The sequence below is a fragment of the Budorcas taxicolor genome, chromosome 3, assembly GCF_023091745.1.
Source record: "Budorcas taxicolor isolate Tak-1 chromosome 3, Takin1.1, whole genome shotgun sequence".
Classification (NCBI taxonomy): Eukaryota; Metazoa; Chordata; class Mammalia; order Artiodactyla; family Bovidae; genus Budorcas; species Budorcas taxicolor.
This window is the reverse complement of record NC_068912.1, coordinates 83,612,619-83,637,235: the sequence shown is the minus strand read 5'-3', so window position 1 is coordinate 83,637,235 and position 24,617 is coordinate 83,612,619. Positions and strand designations below refer to the sequence as shown.

General features: G+C 40.9%; 1 protein-coding gene across 1 annotated transcript in view; it reads left to right on the top strand.

The window, feature by feature from the left end:
• PATJ (PATJ crumbs cell polarity complex component) overlaps window positions 1-24,617 on the top strand; it is a 371,645-nt gene that overhangs the window by 333,553 nt on the left and 13,475 nt on the right. The window contains exons 40-41 of the mRNA XM_052636620.1: window positions 2,088-2,204; window positions 2,946-3,050. Of these exons, the coding sequence (XP_052492580.1) occupies window positions 2,088-2,204; window positions 2,946-3,050 (222 nt within the window). The remainder of the gene's footprint in view (window positions 1-2,087; window positions 2,205-2,945; window positions 3,051-24,617) is intronic.

The window sequence follows — 24,617 nt, the reverse complement described above, 5'->3', positions numbered from 1 at the left end:
TAGCATATCATTTTCTGTTTTCTTAGTCATTTCAGCTGCTTGTTTTTTTACAGGCTTTTATAAAAAGGCCAGTTCCTACCCACCCTGTTTTTCTACATATATTCAGAGCAGAAACTTTACAATGTAACGCATCTTGCCATTTGCATGTGGGGCTTTACTATTGATGCATTCAGATGCATATAGAAGCTGGGCACAAACTTTGGAAAACAGGGTGTTGAAGCTTTTTATTGTATGGCTTTTTGATACTTCTTTTCTTTTTCCTTTTCCCAACTTTACCGAGGTAAAATTGAAGCACACTGACCTATGTATATTTTTAAGTGATCAGGTAAAACTACAGAAGCCTTGCAACCCTGTAGGTCCTTTTTCCCAAACCACTCCCCTAACATGTATGTCCTTGTTATCATATGTTCACAGCTGCATAATTTGAGAGCCCTGCCAGACAATGGTATCATCTTGGCTTTAAACTGTCCTACATATTTGAAAGAACTTAAGAAAATTCGTCACATTTCCCTGGTTCTTTGCATGTCAAGCAACTTGGGGTTTTTCTGACCCTGCTAAATGTTATGCTATATAGACCCTGAAGAATGTTGTTCATGTTTTAGCAGGTATCCACCCAGTTAGGCTCATATTGCAAGTTATAGTACCTCTGGTGAGTGGTGGTTCAAATCTCAGTTCAGTTCCTGAGTGTGAGGCTGTCCCTCACAAGTGTGGCTTAGAGTTGAGCTTCAGAATTCCGTGGGTTCCCAGGACCCCTCTCTCTGACTATTTCTACTCTAGTTTTCTTCCTTCATTCTCCAGCCATCGAGTCTCCTTTTCCTGTTTCCCCCGACCAGAAAGATGAGTTAACTTCAAAGTTTTAACAATTTTCACCAACTTTATGGGCACTTCCCAAGTGACACTAGAGGTAAAGAACCCACCTGCCAATGCAGGAGATACAAGAGATGTGGGTTCGATCCCTGGATCGGGAAGATCCCCTGGAGGAGGAAGTGGCAGCCCACTCCAGTATTCTTGTCTGGAAAATTCCATGGACAGATGAGCCTGGCAGGCTGCAGTCTATGGGCCTGCAAAGAGTTGAACACGACTGAGTAACTGAATACAACAACAGCCAATTTTATAGCCCCTTGACTTCAGGTCAAAGCTGTACGGAAAACAACTAGAAAATACACCCTCTGCTATTGTTTCTCCAAATTTTAGCTCTCCACCACAATTTGAGTTTCTTTACTTTTCAGAAGCCTCAGGTAGTTGCTCTCTAAGTTTTGGCAAAAGGTCTTCATTTTAATCAGTAGGAGCAAGATGCTTTAGGGTATGTATGCCACCACATTGAAACTGGAACTTACCATTTGTTCTTTTAGTGATTTTAAAAATATTAACCCTGTGATATACATGTAAGAGAAACCTGGACAAAGGCCAGGGTCTCTTCAGCAGGGTCAGAGTGAGCTAAACGGTCTCACCTAATAATCTTAGGGAACATTTTCAGCCACGTTACTTCTCTCTCCGAACTGTAGTCACTACAGCGGGCGTCCTTGAAGATCCTTTGTTCTAACTCGGTCCTGCAGCTGCTTCAGAGCCAAGTGTGTTTGTTCACACCCAGAAGAGCATGATATGTGCGGTAATTTAATCATAAACACCATATGAGGATATACTTGCCAAGTCTGCGTCAAAATTGGCCACTAAACAGCAGTAGCATAGCGTTTGCTTTTTTCTTTCTTTAAATTTTTTACTCCTACTGTTGCATTTTATTGAGCTTTTTCTGTGGTCCAGGACTGCACTATATCACCTCATTTAATCTTCAGATCAACACTGAGGTAAATGGTTTTCTTCCCACTTTATAAAGAGATGGAAGCTCTAAGAGGTTAAGGAACTTCCTAGGACACCGTGCCCCCATCCCTCTATCCCAGCTAATTAAGTACTCCAGTTAATAAAGAGCTGAAACACTGGTCTTTCTGACTTCAAAATCACTGAAGTTAATTCCTATGCTCACCTAACCTCCTGTGTCACAGAGGAATTTTGTTCAGCAACTCTCTGGGGACCATCAGGTTGTGACTCTTTGTTAAACATATAAGCATTGTTTTTCTTCTTTTTTTTAGGAGCCCAGTGATGCCCTTGGAATCAGCATTGCTGGAGGAAAAGGAAGTCCCTTAGGAGATATCCCAATATTTATTGCCATGATTCAGGCCAGCGGTGTGGCTGCACGGAAGCTTAAAGTAAACAGAGCGGGTGGGGAAGTGCTCACATCATGTGATGGGGTGGGGTGGGAGAGGATGCCAGGGGCAGTGGGTTAAACTAGAATTCCAGCAGCCATCAGAGACCCACACTGTGGGCAAAATGCATTTGAGACAGTTTGTACCTGAAATTCATTATGTCCCTAAGCATATAAAAATATTATTGTTTATATCAAAGCTTCTCAGTGAAAGATGAAATTGCAGCTCATTTGCAGAGCTTCCCATATCATTTTTAGTACCACATTCCACCTGAAATTGATTTTCACCTGAGAAAGATTTGACCTTAGAATCTTCCTTCCACCGAAAGCATCAACATTCTTATGGTTTTTTTCCCCCCATCATGCCTTAATTTTAATTTAGGTAGAAAAAAATAAAGCAGAAAATATTTGGCTTCATTAGAGCTTCATTGAACAGGTAATTTGTGCACCCCACTATTACTAGTAAATGGATGTATGCAACACCACCATTACCCAGGTACAAAAGTGGCCTGCCGGGCCTTTTAATAATCAAATCTGACCCCCTTCTTGTTTCTCTGATTGGTGTGTATTTGGGCAAAAGCCATAAAAATTCCTCATGCTTCTGGAGCATGCATACACAGTAGACACACAGAATCTTCACAATAGCCACAAATGGGAAATATGACTTACAAAGAATTTTAAGCATTCTTCTCAAATTTAATTTTTCTTAATGATAGTGATTTTTCTCCCACTTTTGTACTTCCAGGTTGGAGATCGGATTGTCAGCATTAATGGGCAACCTTTGGATGGGCTGTCTCATGCAGACGTGGTTAATCTGCTGAAGAACGCCTACGGGCGCATTATCCTGCAGGTATTCCGATCAATGGAACACGCAGCTGGGAGAGGCAGATAAGTGGCGAGCAAAAACGATTGAGCGTCACTGGCAGGAGGCATCACTGCCCAGCAGTGTGCTTGCTGATGTGAATTATGAAGGTTGAAAGCAAGAAATTATTATTTTTATTCAGAAATTCTTTAATACCACCCATACAGGCAGTGAGCATGATTATATGAAAGCATAACAAGGGGAGAAAAATTACTCTTTGCTTCACGTGATAAATCAACAAGGCTTTTAGCTTCTGGTGTTCTTTTGTAAATCAGAGTTTGCCTGGAATAGGAAATGATTTCTTTTCTTATACCCCAAAACTGCGTCTGAACTGCCCAAGTGCTGTTTCTTCTAGTCCTTTAAAGGACAGGAAAGGTAACCATGCTTTTTTTCTGTAGCATAAATGATTGCCAGCACTGCTAAATACTGCATAGTAGTCACCAACTAAGGCAAACAATCCTATTTCAGCTGTGGTCCCCAAGAGTATTCTCCAGAGGCACAAGGAAATATACCAGGAAGTAAAAACAAGGTGTGCTCTTAGTCACCCCTCCTTCTCTTTCAGCACTTTGAATATCTCTGAGATTGATATCATGCAGTGAGCTAGAGAAGCGTACTGGCAGCCAGTTTCATTACTGAGCTCCCCCCAAAATCTATGATTATAAACACCATCCTCCTGCAGGGGTAATATTAAATGGTCTATAGGTAAAAAGAATAAAACCCACCATTTAGTATCTCAGAGAAAGGGCTAGCCACCCCCTCTAATCATTCTAGTCTTTAAATAATAAGTTTGAATTGAAAACCATTACTTTGGGGAGGAACAATTTATGGTGCTTAAGTCTCACCATCTCAGAGGTCTAAGTCGAAAGTGCCAAAACAGACATTTAACAAAAGTCGGTGGCTTTCGACACATAGGAAGGGAATTGTAAAATACTGCCAGGGGTTTCCAGGAAGTTTATGTGATAGGCAACGTATTATTCAAGATCTGGGTCCCCAGGTTTCTGTTGAACACAAATGGAAACAGAGTGAACTGGGTGTCGAGTCATGGAGACGGCTTCCTCATGTCCTCATCCTCAGGGGTTACCTGTCATTTCGCCTTCCACCCCCGTCCTCCTCAGAGCCTGCAAATCCTGGCTTTTTCTTGTTTCCAGCTCTTGCCATTCCTTCGAGTTATGCTGACCCCTAGAGGCCATGCAAGCGCAACTCTTCGGTCACAGAGCTGTGCCCCATTAGTTACATAGGATTTTACCGGGAAGTTGTTTCAAAGGATACCTATGTACCAGAGGGGGTTGGGGTGGGGGGAGGGAGTGGGGAAAGTGTTTCCCCTAGTGGAATCTACTGTTATTGACATTTTTATTTTCCAGTGTAATTTCTTCAGCTCCATCCTCTTCACAAAGAATGTGACACAATGTGAAAGTATGACATTCACTATGTAAAGTACCTTCAGTGGGAACGAGCTCATGGTCTCCCTATGCAGAATTTAATGCTCCATTCAACCAAATTGCCACTATTTACATACTTCTGAAGGGGTTCTTTATTTTTCCTATTTCTTCATTTTAAGAAAATGACTTTTGGTTTCAAAATGTTCTCTTGCATTAATCACATTAGATGGTGGTGTTACTGTCTAACAGGTGCTGTTAAAAACTTAATAGAATCCTTTGGGATTTTGACACTTGTGATCTACGCAACTCTGTATGTGTATGGGCATGGGTATGGGGCATATGTGCTGCCAAAAGCTTTAGAGACAGAACTCGGGAGATTCTTACATCTTGTGTCGGACGCCTTTCAGTTGCATAGTCGTATTCACTTTAATTGAAACAGTGTGCATGGAGTGGTACCAGCAATACATTAGCACAGCTGACTTGTCAGTAGGTGATTATTTTCATTATCAGGTGAGCCAGCCCAGTAGCAGAGCAGTAGGAAGGTCAGGTAATTGTGTCTGATGTTATGGAAAATACTTCTTGTTGGTGCACGTGCGAAGCAATCAGCAACTGCTGATGGCACAGGCGAGATTAGGTCTAGGTCAGCAGACCGCGGGGTGGAGAAGGGGAAGAGAGTGGAGGAGACCACCAACACTTCTGGAAGCTTCTTCCCATAGTTTAAATTGCTAGTGCTAGGTATAGTAAAGAAGCAGCTTTTTCTGCCCTTGAAGTCTGATGGTATCTTATTGTCAAATAAAGATTGGTCAGTGGGAATTGATTTGGATGTAAGGGTAATTTTAAATATTCTCAACTATATTTGGAGGTCTAGTTTGCCTAGATTTGCCTGGTTTTGAAAGTTTGCCTGGTTTAGCACTTTTGTCTATGAATTACTATACAACCTTTTTTGGACAAAGCCAGGTAGCCCAGACTGTTATGGAAATTTTTGTTTTTACCTCTTTCTTTGAGAACATGGAGGATAAAATGAGTGTATCAGGGATTTTTGTCACTACAGGAGCCTGTGGGGCTTTCTCTGGATCCAGACTTTTTAGTGTATAGACTGTGGATTAAGGCAGCAGTAACTAAACTAGGAAATACAGGAAGGGTATGTTGGGAGAGAAGAGAATGTTGTATTTGGAGGCACCCAAGGTAAAGATATCCAGCAGACAGAGGAAGTGTGCTGCCAAAGCTTGGGGAGACTTCAGTGCTGGAAATGGGATAAATATAGCCATCCACAACTTCTTGGGGTTGACATTCCCACTGCCTGACACATTATACTTCATAGTTATTGGTTGAATAAATGAAACAGTAGAGACAAACACAGAGAATAAGACTTGGAATCAGTAACAACTATGGACTTCCCTGGTGGCTCGGACAGTAAAGCATCTGACTACAATGCGGGAGACTTGGGTTCGATCCCTGGGTTGGGAAGTTCCCTGGAGAAGGAAAAAGCAACCCACTCCAGTACTCTTGGCTAGAAAATCCCATGGACGGAGGAGCCTGGTGTCCATGGGGTCACAAAGAGTTGGACACGACTGAGCAACTTCACTATGGACAGCAGGAGAAGGAGTTTCTGGGCCAACCCAATAGCTTATGCTTTTCTCTTTGAAAGCTTTAGAATGTAGTGTACAGGTATTTTTCTTCTTTTATTTAACTTATTCACTTGTTAATGGACCTGAAATTAAATTTACTTCATTGCTTGTTTTTTTCTCTTTCTGTTTCTCTTTTGTCAGTTCCTCGATGTTGGACGCTGCATCTCCTGAATTAATCCTGTGTCTTATTTTTTCTGTTTCATTTTCAGTCTAGGGCTCCCAAGAGAAGTCCCTCTTTTCTCTATATTATCTTGAGCATGGCGTGTCTCTCCTAACCAGCAGTTGGGCCCTTTTACATCAGTTTTTGTTTGTGTGTGTTCTGCAAGATGCCCTCAAGGACCTCCCAGACACACACTTATTAATCCCCCTGACTTCTTCTGACTCTCTTCTGCTCCCTGAGAAAATTACTTTAGGATATACTCCAACAAAAGAGGAAAGTAGAGAGGGAAGCCAGTGGATCCAAAGCTGAGGAACAGGGAAGTCCTAGGACAGCTATGCAGCAGGCAGAGAGAACAATTTATCCAAATTGAAGCAGGGAGACCAGAAGACTCTAAAAGAGATGCCTCTGAATTAAAGAGGGGAAAAAAAGAGAGACAGATGGATTACCTTGTATATTTAACTGCATTGGAGGTTTAAGGTCAGGTGGAAAGTTTGGGGCTGAATTATTATAATATATAAAAAATTAAACAAGATGAGATTATTATTAACCTTGAGGACAATAAACTTGTACCAAAGAAAGGGGGAGAGATGTAAACATACAACAGTAGTCGGCTCAATGTGAATAACATTTATGTAAGTCATAATAAAACCAATAGAACGAAACATCATGATGCATGAAATATTAGTAGCGTGACACTGAGATGTGTTCATAGGAAAATATGAGAGTTAAATCTTTGAAGTTGAAATAAGATTGTTGGAAATTGTTAAAACTGCAAAGATTTAAGCATTTAATACATCTAAAGAAACACAGGGAACAAGTAGAACTTAAAAATATAAAAGGTACGTGTAAAATTTTGGCAAACTAAATTTTCATCTGTTGGAATAAGTAGTCTATAGATGTGATCGAGTAGTCTATAGACGTGATCAAGATGATAAAGTGCAAAGTAGTCTTATAAAGTGTATTATTTAGCTTATATCTCTAGAATTGAAAAGAGAAATATTCAGTATGTCTCTAGGGAATAAGAGTGTTGAATTTTTTATCATGTACTGTATTACTTAATTTAAAATCATGTGCACACAAAAGGAAATATCCTAGAAAATTGAAAGGAACCAAGAGTTAAGAATATAGGTCCTAGACCCTAAAGGAGAAAAGAATTTTAAAAACACCACACTTACAATGAGACAAAAGTAAATAAAACTGTGGGAAGGCAGCTGTCAGATCAACCACTGGCAATCTTTAAAATAATTGATTTCTCTCTTTCGAAATTGGTAGCAAGTCAGTAGGTGCAAGGGAGTAATTGGGAGCAAAGGACATAGAAAAAAAGATGGAGGTGATGTTATCTCTGAAAAAGAGGGTAAGAAGTGTTTCAGAGCATTTGAGTCTGATGGCTTTCCTTTGAGGATAATCATTTTCTATGAATGAATAAAGAAGTGATTTTGACATTTGAGAAAAGTGCTTCTCAAACCTCAGCATGCTCCAAGATCATCTGGAGGGCTTGTTAAACAGATGCATTGCTGGGTCCCACTCCCAGAGCTTCTGATTCTGTAGGACTGGGGTGGATCCACGAATTTCCTTTATAACAAGCTGCCAGGTGTTGCTGATGCTTCTAGTTCAGAGAGCAATCTGAAACCCACTGGGTAGTGCATCCTTTAGAGATGAGCAAAGATTTGCACTGCTCTTTTCTCTATGTCTGGAATACCCATCTCACCCTACCAGTATCTCCTCTTTATAAAGGTACATGTGAGTAGGTCTTAACCTTGATTGCCCAATCAAATCGCTGAATCAGTTCCTGGGTCTCACCCTATGGAATTAATTGATCTGGGATGTGGCTTGAACATTGGAATATTTTAAAGCTTCCCACGTGATTTATTATGTGGCCAGGGTTAAGACCAGCTATCTGTGAGGGTTCCTTATGGGTAGAAAGCCAAGTGGTGCCAGAAAGGGGGTGATAAACTTCAGGAAAAGGACCAAGAGCTAACGGTTTGAAAGTTGAAGTGATGACCTCAGGTAAGTTCTGTAGGACATGTAGGTTTTAGTGTCAGAAAGCTGAGTATTTTTGAATCCTCTTAACTCTTCAGCTTCCTCTAGGAAACTGGATCATTGCTCCTTTCTTCCAAGGTTGCTGTCAGAATTAAATGAGGTGTAACATTTAGTAAAAATAGTGGATTATAAGTGGCATTGCCTTCTCCGTATCAGCATCAGCATAAGTGTTAAGCATGAAATAAAGTGGAAAGTGAAAGTGTTAGGCTGTCAGTCGTGTCTGACTCTTGGCGACCCCATGGACTGTAGCCCTCCTGGCTCTTCTGTCCATGGTATTCCCCGGGCAAGAACACTGGGACGGGTTGCCGCTTCCTCCTCCAGCAGATCTTCCCAAACCAGGGATTGTACTGGGGTCTTCTGCATTGGCAGGCAGATTCTTTACTGTCTGAGCTACCAGGGAAGCATTAAATAAGTGACTCTTTATTGCTGTCTGTCTGTCATTGCTTCCCAGGTGGCCCTAGTGATAAAGAACCCACCTGCCAGTGCAGGAGACATAAGAGATGTGGGTTTGATCCCTGGGCTGGGAAGATCCCCTGGAGGAGGAATGGCACTCCAAATGTATTCCTGCCTGGAGAATCTCATGGACAGAGGAGCCTGGTGGGCTACAGTCCATGGAATCACCAAGAGTCGGACACGACAGAAGCAACACAACACGCACTTTATTACTCTCATTATAATAACATTGTCTTGAAGTCAGAGAAGGCTAAAATTCCTCTTAAAATCCTGGAAGTGTGGTGGTTTTCTAGGCGGCATTTGAGATGTGCGCCATCAGATGGTGATGTGACCAAGTCACTTTGCTACTTCTTACTAAATTTTTGTGTTCCCTGGTGGCTCAGAGGGTAAAGCGTCTGCCTGCAATGCAGGAGACCCAAGTTCGATCCCTGGGTTGGGAAGATCCCCTGGAGAAGGAAATGGCAACCCACTCCAGTACTCTTGCCTGAAAAATCCCATGTACAGAGGAGCCTGGCGGGCTTATAGTCCATGAGGTCCCAAAGAGTCAGACACGACTGAGCGACTTCACTTTCACTCCATTCCAAACTTAAAACATTTCATGCTTCAGACCATGTTTTTAAAACAGATACATTAAAATCAGTATATTCTGATGTCACTAGAATCAATGTCACTAGATTCTAAATAAAAGCTTTAATCAGATGTGCTTTCTACTCCATTAAGTTACACCAGATGCCAGGCATGGGACAAAGCAAGCTCATTTTGTTCTATAATGTGCCCTCATCTTAAGATGCCAACTTTCTCAGGGTCACCTTAACTTGACAGTCTTTCTCTCTGTCTCTAGTGTATTTGTACTGTGGATCCAGGATGCAGGCTGGGCATGAGTATGGAGTTTGTATTTTGTACTACAAGATTTTGTTGTTGTTGTTTAATTGCTAAGCCATGCCTAACTCTTTTGTGACCCCATGGACTACAGTCCACCAGGCTCCTCTGTCCATGGGATTTCCCAAGCAAGAATACTAAAATGGGTTGCCCTTTCCTACTCCAGGGAATCTTCCCCACCTAGGGATCAAACATGTTTCTCCTGCATTGCAGGAGGATCCTTTGCCACTGAGCCACCAGGGAAGCTCATTATAAGATTTGGGTCTTAACAGATCTAAAGGCTAATCTCATTCCTTTACAAGACCGTCAGGAAAGTTCTAGGCAAGAAGCTCAAGCTTTTATACATTGTAACGTTCTGGTTGTACATTTGATGCAATGTAAATACTTACCTGGAAAATATTTTCACTTCTCAATTCTTCAAAACATAATCCACCCCAAACCTGTTTTTGAGCAAAGGTACTTATCCTAGGGATTATGCAATAAAGACTTGTGTTTTATTATTCAATTAGAATATGTACCAACATACATGGCTCTGATATACAATTCCGATTGAACGTAGTTCTGTTTTTAACAAAAAAATTAAAGGCATGAAGAGAGAGCATATCAGAACAGATACCTTCCTAAGGTCAAGGTTTGAGGAGACAAAAATCTAAGGAGATAAATATTGAAGGAGAAATGCTTTGGGAGGGGGAAATTCATTTGGAGGGGGAAACACGGAGTGAGGGGTTGGGGCGGTTGGAGGGGGAAACACTGAGTGAGGGGTTGGGGCAGTTGGAGGGGGAAACACGGAGTGAGGGGAGAATTCATTTGGAGGGGGAAACACGCTTATTGGTTCTTCCTCTTCCTGGGATTCACCGGTCTTTCTTTGTTCCATAAGTTGAAAGGATACGGCCTCTTCCCCATCCTTCATTTCACACATCTTGCCCTCGAGTGAAGTGACTTCCTCCTTCTCTTCTTTCCTTTCACAAGTCTCCCCCTCCTCAGGTGAAGGGATTTCCTCTTCCTCTTCCTCCAAATCAATATTCTGCCACTTCCAAGGTAGGGAAGCTTCCTTTCCTTCTTTCAAGTCCATGGTCTCCCTCTCCTCAGGGGAAGAGACCTCCTCCTCCTCCTTTGGGTCGTTGGCCTCCCTCTGCTCAGGTAGACATTTACTGAATGTTTGACCCTAACACGGTTGCAGAGATATGAGAAAACAAAGTACTTTCATTAAGCATCTGGTGAGTCTAAGCTGGTGAACCCACATGGCAGCTTAGGACACTCTATTAATTTAATACATGTATCCCCATCACCCAGCAGTTCCATATCTAGTTCTCCATCTTAAAGCACGTCTCTTGGGATGCTTATCACAGCACCATGTGCAACAATGGGGAAGAACAGAGACTTCGAGGACTTGCAGGTTTTGAACCAGGTTAATGACTGTGAGAAGGAAATGGCAGTATTCATGCCTGGAAAATCCCATGGACGGAGGAGCCTGGTAGGCAACAGTCCACGGGGTTGCAAAGAGTTGGACACGACTGAGTGACTTCACTTCACTAATGACTATGAAGGAAAAGTGGGAGCAAAGAGCACATCTGCCTCCTCCGGGCCCCTGGGGGCCTGAGGGATGAGGGGAAGGGTTGCTGACCTGAGTGATGTAAAAGGGCCAGACCATAGGTTGTGGGTCCTACAAGTTGGAGCTCGCCCTCGCCAGGTCCAAGGACTCCAGGCACCATGGCTCATTCAGGTTGCACAGACCTTAGACCTCATCACCTCAGGACCCGGAAGCCTCTCTGCCTTACCCCAGAATCCCTGTCCATTCCCCCACCCCCCCTCCACTTAGAATGTCCGTGTCTGCCCCTGACACTAGGTGACAGCAGTGGCAAGCCTGTTTGTTGTAGAGTGAGGAACACATTTGCTGTCCTCAGAATCTACTGCGGAAGTTTGCACCCAGTAGTTCAAGATTTCCTTTAAACAACAGCAACAACAAAAAAAGAGCAGACTTCCTGTTAGCCTGATGGCCTCCCCCTTCCCCACAAGTTAAACTCACAAATCAAGCCGTCTTCCAGTCTTACCTCCATGCCTGGTCCCTGGTGCTGCTGGGCGAAGAGCACTTCAGACAGCAGGGCTGAACAAGACTCAGACCACGTCTTTGTCTCCTCAAACTTGTAACTAGCTGAGCATACCTTTCCAAGATCAGATTATCTCCTTCTACAAGTCTGGAAGACCAATCAACTCTTAAGACCAAGATTGTTGATGCAGATGCCTTGGGGCTATCAAGTCATTCTGAGGATGATGGGTTTATCTCTTTGTTTCTCTGCAAAAGACCAAAAACTGTCAGTGAAAGTCCTTCCCATTTCCTGTCCAGCCCCTTGTATTCCACTTCTGAAAAATAGGCAGGAGCTGGGGGATCCTAAGCTGCTCCTAGGATTTAATATCAGTTGTCGAGAGGCCCTTTATGTTTCAGGGATCAAGCAAGAGGCCTTACCACCCTGTAAGATGGCGCTGCCAAATGTTTTTGTATTTTCTAGCTAGACTTTTACCCAAGTAGAACTATGACTTTGGTTTCACAGTTTATATGGATCAAGCAAGAGGCCTTACCACCCTGTAAGATGGCGCTGCCAAATGTTTTTGTATTTTCTAGCTAGACTTTTACCCAAGTAGAACTATGACTTTGGTTTCACAGTTTATATGGGCTCCTGAAAGTTTATTAAAGTTCAAAAGCTTTCTTCCTAGAACATCCATGGAGTGTGTATTTCCTACATCCCAAACCCTCTCCATGTAGTCCTGGGGGGGAAGGGTGCATGTTTCCCTCCTGTTGCTAAGCACCCACTGTGAAGTTCAGCTCTGCTTTCAGCTGCTTGTTTGGCTCTGCCCTTCACTCTTCCTGGGTCCATGTGTGAAAGTGAAAGTGAAGTTGCTCAGTCGTGTCCGACTCTTTATGACCCCATGGATCACATGGCTCCATGTGTAGACTCTAGTTCACTATATGCAAGATGAGGCATATCTCCTGGTGTGAGGGTCCAAGACCAGGTCTGTACCCTCTCACCAGGTGATTTGCCTGACACCGCATGGGCTTCCCAGGTGACACTAGTGGTAAAGAACCCACTTGCCAATGCAGGAGACATAAGAGATGCAGGTTTGATTCCTGGGTTTGAAAGATCCCCTGGAGGAGAGCATGGCAACCCACTCCAGTATTCTTGCCTGGAGAATCCCATGGACAGAGGAGCCTGGCGGGCTACCGTCCACAGGATCACAAAAGAATCAGACATGACTTAGCAACTAAACAACAACTACAACATAGGAATCCCCTTCACCATATCCTAAATCCATAGAGTTTGAGTCTCTACTTGAGTGCTTCCTTTGTGGGGGCTCATGTCCTAACCAGCTGAACCTTTCCATTCTGTAACTGCCTTAGCTGCTAGATTTTTTTCTTCTTAAAAAGACCCCAAACCAATCTCACTCTGTTCTGTGGAAATTCAGAAAATTGAACCCCATGTGCTCTATTCGTTAAGAAGGTTTTCAGTTCAGTTCAGTCACTCAGTCGTGTCCGACTCTGCGATCCCATGGATCACAGCACGCCAGGCCTCCCTGTCCATCACCAACTCCCAGAGTTCACTCAAACTCATGTCCATCGAGTCGGTGATGCCATCCAGCCATCTCATCCTCTGTCATCCCCTTCTCCTCCTGCCCCCAATCCCTCCCAGCATCAGGGTCTTTTCCAATGAGTCAGTTCTTTGCATCAGGTGGCCAAAGTATTGCAGTTTCAGTTTCAGCATCAGTCCTTCCAATGAATATTCAGCACTGATTTCCTTTAGGATGGACTGGTTGGAAAGACTGTTAACAATCATACAAAATGTATTAATATCATGACAATTTGTGAGGAATATTCAGAGTGCTACAGAGAGGAAAACAGGAAAAATTAAACATAGGTTATCAAAGAAGGTTAGTATAATGGAAGTGACTTTTAAGCTGATGCCAGGCCAACTGGTTTGGCTTCAGGGCTCAAACCAGGTTGGGCCGGGGAAGGGACTCTAGGCAGAAAGAACTGTGGAATGTGGGGAGGAGGGGATGATATAGATGGAATTAGAGGAGTAATTCTGGAAAGGACACTTGCATAGAGAGATCACTGAAAGGATTTAGGCAGGGGAGGGTCATTATCCCTTTTATATTTCAAACAATAACTGTCTATTGTGTAGAAGAGAGTAAGTGGGGATTTCAGGTAAAAGGCAGCCAGTGATAATGGATTGTATTAGGATGGTCACTAGGGAGATGACAGAAAGCAGACTTGAGAAATATTTTGGAGGTAGAGTCCAGAGGATTTGGTGGTAGATTATTCAGAATAAGCATCAGTATGGTTAGCATCCTAGCACCTTTCCAGCTGGGCAATCACCAGCCAGCAATCAATCGGGTATTTTCAAGATTATACCTAGTGGGTTTCTAATTAGGCAGCTGGAGGTGCTATCTACTCAGAAGAGGAAAACTAAAAGGAAAATGAATTGAAGGGATTTGGTTGTTGGATCAAGAATTTGGATTTCGTTGTATTAATTTTAATAAGGCTTTGAGGGAGTAAAATGCAGATACTGAGTTGGCAATTGGATATAACAAACTAAGTTGGGAACTGTCAGCACATGATTGGAATTGAAAGCTGTGGGAATGTGGATGCTGTACCCTAGACCCTGTGTGTACAAGTGGGAAGCAGCCAGGCCTGAGCCATGAGGGGTGTGTAGAATAGCAGAGATAGAAGAGTGGCCCAGCAGCAGGAGGAAAGCCAGAGACGGGGTCGTGAAGTCCAGGTCGGACCCTGGGGATGGCAACTGGAACGGAGTGGGCTTTTGAAAATGATGTAGGCTGAGAGGAGGTAGGATTACTTAAGTCACAGGCAAAGATAATTCCTCCACTACACTTGCTGGGGAGGAGAGGAGAGAAAACTGGTGGGAAGTGTAGAGGACAGTTTGTCATTTTCCTTTTTGTTGTTTATCCTAAATATCCCCCCAATTCATTCATTCTTTATATGATAGTATTTCTAGAAGATCTTATAACTTATACAAAACAGTGTTTTCCCCCCAGAATAGGATGCTTCACCCAAAATGTGTTCTGATCCAGCCAGAGTCAGACTGTTAGCAGATGCAGCTAAGCTTCAGTTCAGTTCAGTTCAGCCGCTCAGTCGTGTCCGACTCTTTGCAGCTAAGCTTACTTATTCGTATTTTGGTAGTCATGCCCTCTGTTGGCTTATCCTGAAACTGCAATCAAATCAAGCTCTTGCACTGCTGTTAAGTAAAGTCCTTTCACCCCATTGTTGTTGTTCAGTCTCTCAGCCCTGTCTGACTCTTTGTGAACCCATGGACTGCAGCATGCCTGGCTTCCTTGTCCTTCACTATCTCCTGGAGTTTGCTCAAACTCATGTCCACTGAGTCAATGATGCCCTCCAACTGTCTCATCCTCTGTCACCCCTTTTCCTCTTGCCCTCAGTCTTTCCCAGTGTTAGCGTCTTTTCCAAGTGAGTCAGCTTTTTGAACCAGGTGGCCAAAAAGTATTGGAGCTTCAGCTTCAACATCAATCCTTCCAAGGAATATCCAAGGTTGTTCTCCTTTAGGATTAACTGGTTTGATCTCCTTGCTGTCTAAGGAACTCACTCTGTCCTTGTGTGCTAATATCATCTAGAAGGACAGTTCATCAGAAGCAAGGATAGCCCAAGAGCCCTTGAGAAAGAAGTTTGGATAACTAGTTGAGGTAGAAGACAACTCCAGAATAAGCATACAAGGCAGGTTTTTTATGAATCCTGTTTAACAGGTGAAAAAACTGAAACTTAAGCATAGTACCATTTAAGTGGCAAAAACAACTTCAGATCTTCTTTCTGTCAGAGGTATACCATATTTCTTCTTAATTCTTTGCAATATTTTTGCAGAATAGAAATATAACTGATTATTTACATGTCAGTTCTATACTTTTGTTTGTGTGCATGCTCAGTCCCTCAGTCACATCTGACTCTTTTTGACTCAGGACTATAGCCTGCCAGGCTCTTCTCTCTATGCGATTTCCCAGGCAAGAATACTGGAGTGGGTGGTCATTTCCTATCCTGGGAGATCTTTCTGACCCAAGGATCAAATCTACATCTCTTACTTTGGCAGGCAGATTCCTTACCACTGCACCACTCTTTGTTTGTGCCATACTTTTGTTTGGGACCATCTAAATGTGAATCGGTGAAGAAGAACTGGAGAACCTCTTGATGAAGGTGAAAGAGGAGAGTAAAAAACCTGACTTAAAACTCAACATTCAAGAAACTAAGATTATGGCATTTGGTCCCATCACTTCATGGCAAATAGATGGGGAAACAATGGAAATAATAATAGACTTTATTTTTTGGGCTCCCAAATCACTGCAGATGGTGACTGCAGCCATGAAATTAAAAGACACTTGCTTCTTGGAAGAAAAGCTATGATAAACCTAGGCAGCATATTAAAAAGCAGAGACATAACTTTGCTGACCCAGGTACATCTAGGTAAAGCTATGGTTTTTCCAGTCATCATGTATAGATGTGAAATCTGGTAAAGAAAGCTGAGGGCTGAAGAATGGATGCTTTTAAACTGTGGTGTTGAAGAAGACTCTTCAGAGTCCCCTGGACTGCAAGGAGTTCAAACCAGTCAATCCTAAAGGAAATCAATCCTGAACGTTCATTGGAAGCACTGATGCTGAAGCTGAAGCTGAAGCTCCAGTACTTTGGCCACCTGATTCGAAGAGCTGACTCTTTGAAAAAGACCCTGATGCTGGGGAAGACTGAAGGCAGGAAATGGGGAGAACAGAGGACGAGATGGTTGGATGGCATCACCGATTTGATGGACATGAGCTTGAGCAGGCTCCAGGAGATGGTGAAGGATGGGGAAGCCTGGCGTGCTGCAGTCCACAGAGTTGCAAAGAGTCAGACATGGCAGAGTGACTGAACAACAAGAACAAACACGAATCATAGGAAATCAAGAGATGTTCTTTCATCAGATATTACTTGAACACCTATATAGACATGTTCTACATAAAGGGGATACGGTGGTGAATAAAACAGACAAACTTCATGTCCTCACATGCTAATATGAAGCGATAAGACAGGACAGGGCTTCTCTTGTGGCTCAGCTGGTAAGGAATCCGCCTACAATGCAGGAGACCTGGGTTTGATCCCTGGGTTGGGAAGATACCCTAGAGAAGGGAAAGGCTACCCACTCAGTATTCTGGCCTGGAGAATTCCATGAATTGTATAGTCCATAAGGTCACAAAGAGTCGTACACGACTGAGGGACTTTCACTTTCACACTTTCGAGACAAGACAAGACAAGGCAAAATATATATATAGTTAATTAGATAGTAATAGTAGTAAGAAAACATAAAGCAGGGAAGGAGGAGATTGTTAAACAAAATTAAACTGAGTAAATTTGAAGGTCTGTTTGTCTTTATTTAATAATTCATGAATATTATTATTCATGAATTATATCATTATTCATGGATTATTATATCATTATTCATGGATTATTATTATTCATGATAACTGGGATGCATCCCATTTATCAAATAGAATGGTACTCCAAGGTTCTATACAAAACTGAAAGGCTTTTATAGGAAGGAGGGTAGGATAAGAAGTTAAAAGAGTGGATTATTTCTGGTAGGACTTATTAAGTAGATTCTCTGATTGGTCTTGAGGAGGAAATTCCAGACTGATTGGTTTAAAATTCCACTCTAAGGAGCAGCTGAAACTGCAGTTAGGCTAGGTGTTAAGTCCTTGGAGGGCTTAGCATATGTGGCTCTATTTGGGGCCAGTTTCTTTTTTTTTTCTTTACTCAATTTTTTAAAAAGTTTACATTTTATTGAAGGATAATTGCTTTACAGAATTTTGCTGTTTTCCATCAAACCTCAACATGAATCAGCCATAGGTATACATATATCCCCTCCCTTTTGAAACACCCTCCCATCTCTCTCCCCATCCCACCGCTCTAGGCTGATACAGAGCCCCTGTTTGAGTTTCCTGAGCCATATAGCAAATTCCCATTGGCTATCTATTTTACCTATGGTAATGTAAGTTTCCATGTTACTCTTTCCATACATCTCACCCTCTCCTCCCCTCTCCCCATGTCCATAAGTCTATTCTCTGTTTCTCCATTGTGGCCCTGTAAATAAATTCTTCAGTACCATTTTCCTAGATTCCTTATATATGTGTTAAAATATGGTATTTATCTTTCTCTTTCTGACTCACTTCACTCTGTATAATAGGTTCTAGGTTCATCCACCTCATTGGAACTGACTCAAATGTGTTCCTTTTTATGGCTGAGTAATATTCCATTGTGTATATGTACCACAACTTCTTTATCCATTCCTCTGTCAGTGGACATCTAGGTTGCTTCCATGTTCTAGCTATTGTAAATAGTGCTCCAATGAACAATGAGATACATGTGTCTCTTTCAATTTTGGTTTCCGCTGGGTGTATGCCTAGGAGTGGGATTGGTTTTACTCCTAGTTTTTTAAGGACTCTCCATACCGACTTCCATAGTGGCTATATCAATTTACATTCCCACCAACAGTGCAAGTTTCCCTTTTCTCCACACCCTCTCCAGCATCTAGTGTTTGTAGACATTTTGATGAGGGCCATTCTGACCAGTGTGAGGTGATATCTCATTGTAGTTTTGATTCACTTCTCTAATAATGAGAGATGTTGAGCATCTTTCATGGGTTTGTTAGCCATCTGTATGTCTTCTTTGGAGAAATGTCTGTTTAGGTCTTTTTCCCACTTTCTGATTGGGTTGTTTGTTTTTCTGGTATTGAGTTGTATGAGCTGCTTGTGTATTTTAGAAATTAAGCCTTTGTCAGTTGTTTTATTTGCTATTATTTTCTCCCATTCTGAGGGTTGTCTTTTCACCTTGCTTATAGCACACTTTGCTGTGCAAAAGCTTTTAAATTTAATCAGGTCCCACTTGTTTACTTTCGTTTTTATTTCCATTATTCTAGGTGGGTCATAGAGGATCTTGCTTTGATTTATGTCATTTTGAGTATTCTGCCTATGTTTTCCTCTAAGAGTTTTATAGTTTCTGGTCTTGCATTTAGGTCTTTAATCCATTTTGAGTTTACCTTTGTATATGGTGTTAAGAAGTGTTCTAATTTCATTCTTTTATATGTAGCTGTCCCGTTTTCCTAGCACCATTTATTGAAGAGGCTGTCTTTGCCCCATTGTATATTCTTGCCTCCTTTGTAAAAAATAAGGCACACATAGGTGTATGGGTTTATTTCTGCTCTTTCTATCTTGTTCCATTGGTCTGTATTTCTGTTTTTGTGCCAGTACCATGCTGTCTTGATGACTGTAGCTTTGTAGTATAACCTGAAGTCAGGAAGGTTGATTCCTCCAGCTTCATTCTTCTTTCTCAAGACTGCTTTGGCTGTTTGGGGTCTTTTGTGTTCCCATATGAATTGTGAAATTTTATGTTCTAGTTGTGTGAAAAAATGCCATTGGTAAATTGATAGGGATTGCATTAAATCTGTAGATTGCCTTTGGTAGTATAGTCATTTTCAAAATATTGATTCTTCCTACCCAGGAACATGGAATATCTCTCCATCTGTTTATGTCTTTTTAAATTTCTTTTATTAGTGTCTTATAGTTTTCTGTATACAGTTCTTTCATCTCCTTATATAAGTTTATTCCTAGATATTTAATTCTTTTTGTTTCAGTGGTGAATGGGATTGATTCCTTAATTGCTCTTTCTGATTTTTCATTGGTCGTATGTAAAAATGCAAGTGATTCTGTGTACTGATTTTGTATCCTGCAACTTTGCTATATTCTCTGATTAGCCGTAGTAATTTTCTGATACTATCTTTAGGGTTTTCTATGAAGGAGATCGACCCTGGGATTTCTTTGGAAGGAGTGATGCTAAAGCTGAAACTCCAGTACTTTGGCCACCACATGCGAAGAGTTGACTCATTGGAAAAGACTCTGATGCTGGGAGGGATTGGGGGCAGGAGAAGGGGATGACAGAGGATGAGATGGCTGGATGGCATCACGGACTCAATGGACGTGAGTCTGAGTGAACTCCGGGAGTTGGTGATGGACAGAGAGGCCTGGCGTGCTGCGATTCATGGGGTCGCAAAGAGTCGGACACGACTGAGCGACTGAACTGAACTGATGTTCAGTATCATGTCATCTGCAAACAGTGAGAGCTTGACTTCTTTTCTGATCTGAATTCCTTTTATTTCTTTTTCTTCTCTGATTGCTGTAGCTAGAACTTCCAGAATGATGTTGAATAATAGTGGTGAAAGTGGACACCCTTGTCTTGTTCCTGATCTTAGGGGAATGCTTGCAGTTTTTCACCATTGAGAATATTGTTTGCTATAGGCTTATCATATATGGCCTTTACTATGTTGAGGTAGGTTCCTTCTATGCCCATTTTTTGGAAGAGTTTTAATCATAAGCAAGTACTGAATTTTGTCAAAGGCTTTTTATACATCTATTGAGGTTATCATATGCTTCTCATCTTTCAGTTTGTTAGTATCGTGTATCACATTGATTGATTTGTGTATATTGAAGAATCCTTGCATCCCTGGAATAAACCCAACTTGATCATGGTGTATGAGCTTTTTGATGTGTTGCTGAATTCTGTTTGCTAGAATTTTGTTGAGGATTTTTGCATCTATGTTCATCAGTGATATTGGCCTGTAGTTTTCTTTTTTGTGTGTTGTCTTTGTCTGGTTTTGGTATCAGGGTGATGGTGGCCTTGTAGAATGAGTTTGGAAGTGTTCCTTCCTCTGCAATTTTTGAAACAGTTTTAGAAGGATAGGCATTAGCTCTTCTCTAAATGTTTGATAGACTTCTTCTGTGAAGCCATCTGGTCCTGGGGTTCTGTTTTTTGGGTGATTTTTGATCACAGCTTCAATTTCAGTGCTTGTAGTTGGGTTGTTCATAATTTCTAATTCTTACTGGTTCAGTCTGGGAAGATTGAACTTTTCTAAGAATCTGTCCATTTCTTCCAGGTTATCCATTTTATTGCCATATAGTTGTTCATAATAGTCTCTTATAATCCTTTGTATTTCTGCATTGTCTGTTGTAACCTTGCCCTTTTCATTTCTAATTTTGTTGATTTGAGTATTCTCTCTTTTTTTCTTGATGAGTCTGGCTAAGAGTTTGTTAACTTTGTTTATCTTCTCAAAATACCAGCTTTTAGTTTTATTAATCTTTACTATTGTTTCTGTCATTTTTAAATTTATTTCCACTTGGATCTTTATGATTTCTTTCCTTCTACTAATTTTGGCCTTTTTCCTTCTTCTTCCAGTGGTGTTAGGTGTAAAGTTAGGTTGTCTATTCAATGTTTTTCTTGTTTCTTGAGGTAGGATTGTATTGCTATAAACTTCCTCTTAGAACTGCTTTTGCTCCATCCCATAGATTTTGAGTTGTCGTGTTTTCATTGTCATTTGTTTCTAGAAATTTTTTTTTTATTTCCCTTTTGATTTCTTCAGTAACCCATTGGTTACTTAGAAACATGTTGTTTAGCCTCCATGTGTTTGTGTTTCTTACAGTTTTTTTCTTGTAATTGATATCTAGTCTCATAGCATTGTGGTCGGAGAAGATACTTGTTATGATTTCAGTTTTCTTAAATTTACTGAGGTTTGATTTGTGACCCAGGATGTGGTCTATCTTGGAGAATGTTCCACTTGAGAAGAAGGTGTATTCTGCATTTAGATGGAATGTCCTGAAGATATCAATGAGATCATCTCATCTAATGTATCATTTAAGACTTGTGCTTCCTTATTAATTTTCTGTTTTGATGATCTGTCCATTGATGTGAGTGGGGTGTTAAAGTCTCCTACTGTTATTGTGTTACTGTCAATTTCTCCTTTTATGTCTGTTAGTGTTTGTCTTATGTATTGAGGTGCTCCTATGTTGGGTGCATTGGATAAGGAAATGGCAACCCACTCCAGTACTCTTGCCTGGAAAATCCCATGGACGGAGGAGCCTGGTGGGCTACAGTCCATGGGGTCACAAAGAGTTGGGCACGACTGAGCGACTTCACTTTCACTTTTCACTCTCATGTATTGGAGAAGGAAATAGCAACCCACTCCAGTATTCTTACCTGGAGAATCCCAGGGACAGAGGAGCCTGGTGGGCTGCCGTCTATGGGGTCACACAGGGTCAGACATGACTGAAGTGACTTAGCAGCAGCAGCAGCATGTTGGGTGCATAGATATTTACAATTGTTATGTCTTTCTCTTGGATTGATCCCTTGATCATTATGTAGTGTCCTTCCTTATCTCTTGTAATCTTTCTTTTAAGGTCTATTTTGTCTGATATGAGGATTGCTACTCCAGCTTTCTTTTGCTTCCCATTTGCACGGAATATATTTTTCCATCCTCTCACTTTCAGTCTATATGTGTCTTGAGGTCGAAGTGGGTTTCTTGTAGACAGAGTATACATGGGTCTTGTTTTTGTATCCATTCAGCCAGTCTGTGTCTTTCGGTTGGAGCATTTAATCCATTTACATTGAAAGTAATTATTGATGTATATGTTCCTATTGCCATTTTGTAATTGTTTGGGGTTGGTTTTGTAGGTCTTTTTTCTTCTCTTGTATATCTTGACTATATAAGTCCATTTAACATTTGTTGTAAAGCTGGCTTGGTGGTACTGAATTCTCTTAACTTTTGCTTGTCTGAAAAGCTACTTATGTCTCCATCAATTTTGAATGAGATTCTTTCTGGGTACATTAATCTTGGTTGTGGATTTTTCCCTTTCAGTACTTTAAATATATCCTGCCTTTCCCTTCTGGCCTGCAGAGTTTCTGCTGAAAGATCAGCTGTTAAGCATATGGAGTTTCCCTTGTATGTTACTTATTGCTTCTCCCTTGCTACTTTTGATATTCTTTCTTTGTGTTTAGTCTTTGTTAGTTTGATTAGTATGTGTCTTGGCATATTTCTCCTTGGGTTTATCCTGTATGGGACTCTTCATGCCTCCTGGACTTGATTGGCTATTTCCTTTCCCACAATGGGGAAATTTTCAACTATAATCTTCAAAATTTTTCTCATATCCTTTTTTTCCCCTTCTTCTTCTGGGACCCCTATAATTCAAATGTTGGTGCATTTGATATGGTCCCAGAGGCCTCGGAGACTGTCCTCAGCTCTTTTCATTCTTTTTACTTTATTCTGCTCTTCAGAAGTTATTTCCACCATTTTATCTCCCAGCTCACTGATTCGTTCTTCTGCTTCAGATATTCTGATATTGATTCCTTCTAGAGTATTTTTGATTTCAGTAGTTGTGTTGTTTGTCTCTGTACATTTACTCTTTAATTCTTCTAGGTCTTTGCTAATTGATTCTTGCATTTTCTGCATTTTGTTTTCAAGGTTTTTGATCATCTTTACTATCATTATTCTGAATTATTTTTCAGGTAATTTTCCTATTTCCTCTCCATTTATTTGAACCTCTGCGTTTCTGGTTTGTTCCTTCATCTGTGCAGTATTTCTCTGACTTTTCTTTTTTTTTAAGTTATTGTGTTTGCAGCCTCCTTTTCACAGGCTTCAAGGAAAGTTGAATTCTTTCCTTGAAGAAGGTTGAATTCTTTCTTCCTTTCGGTTTCTGCCCTCCTAAGGTTGGTCCGGTGGTTTGTGTGAGGTTCGTATAGGGTGAGATTTGTGCTGAGTTTCTGTTTGTTTGTTTTTCCTCTGATGGGCAAGGTTGAGTGAGGTAGTAATCCTGTCTGCTAATGATTTGGTTTGCATTTTTGTTTTGTTTGTCATTTAGATGAGGTGTCCTGCACAGGGTGCTACTGGTGGTTGGGTGATGCCAGGTCTTGTATTCAAGTGGTTTCCTCTCTGTGAGTTCTCATTATTTGATATTCCCTAGGGTTAATTCTCTGGTAGTCTAGGATCTTGGAGTCCAAAGGCTCAGGGTTTGATCTCTGGTCGGGAAGGAAGATTCCACAAGTGATTTGTTATGACATTAAGGGAGGGTGAAACAAATATCTGAAAATGAGAAACCAAAGATGAACACCAGGCAAATGGCAGTTAGAAAATCAGGCAAATAATAATTAAAATAATGGAATATACATATATACATATACACCCACGAGCAAAGTGAAAACAGCCCAACAAAAATAAAGCAGTAGATTGACCCAGCAAACAAAGGAAATAAAAAATCATATCTACCAGTTAAGGACAAAACTAAGTTAAGCACAAACTGGAAAGTGAAAGAATAAATGTAGAAAAAATATAATAGGTTTTAAAAAATTAAAAGTTAAAATTATAAAAAGAGAAAAAAAAAATGGAAGAAGAAAGAAAAAGGGGATAAAAGGAAAACTCCACAGAACTGCAGGAGCCCAGTGTAGAGGCAGAGGTTTATAACAACAGCAGAAAGTGTGACTGAATATACACATATACATACACACCCATAAGCAAAACCAAAACAGTCCAACAAAAATTAAGTACAATAGATTGACCTGGCAAACAAAGGAAAGCAAAAATTATACCTACCAGAACAAAACTGGTTACAGCACAAACTGGAAAACAAAACTGAAGCAAGGTGCCAACTGGGGAATAAAGCAATGAAAATAAACCTACAAATACATTGAGAGGAAAGGAGAGAAAGAAAAGAAGAAAGAATAGATATGCAAAGTTAAACAGAGGTAGATAAAGAAGATTTATATACGTTAAAGATTAACTGCAAAGGGAAAAGAATAGTAGGAAAAGCAAACAAAGAATAAATGTAGAAGAAATAATAATAGGTTTAAAAATTTTAATTTAAAAAAGAGAAAAGAAAAAAAAAAAGAGGAAAACTCCACAGAACTGCAAAAGCCCATCATAGAGGCAGAGATTTATAATGACAATAAAAAATGTGACTGAGGAAAAAGAAAAAACAAAAAAAGCTGAAAAGCTTAATTGGATTTCTTAGTGCCAATAGAATTGACAACTACAACAGATGGGGGGAGGGGAAATCCAAAAGAATCTACAGAACAAGTCAAAAAATAAGAATAATAAATGTCTTTCTTGAGTCACTGCTGTCAGAGTCCTTTCCCTCACTGGGAGTCACAGTCCAC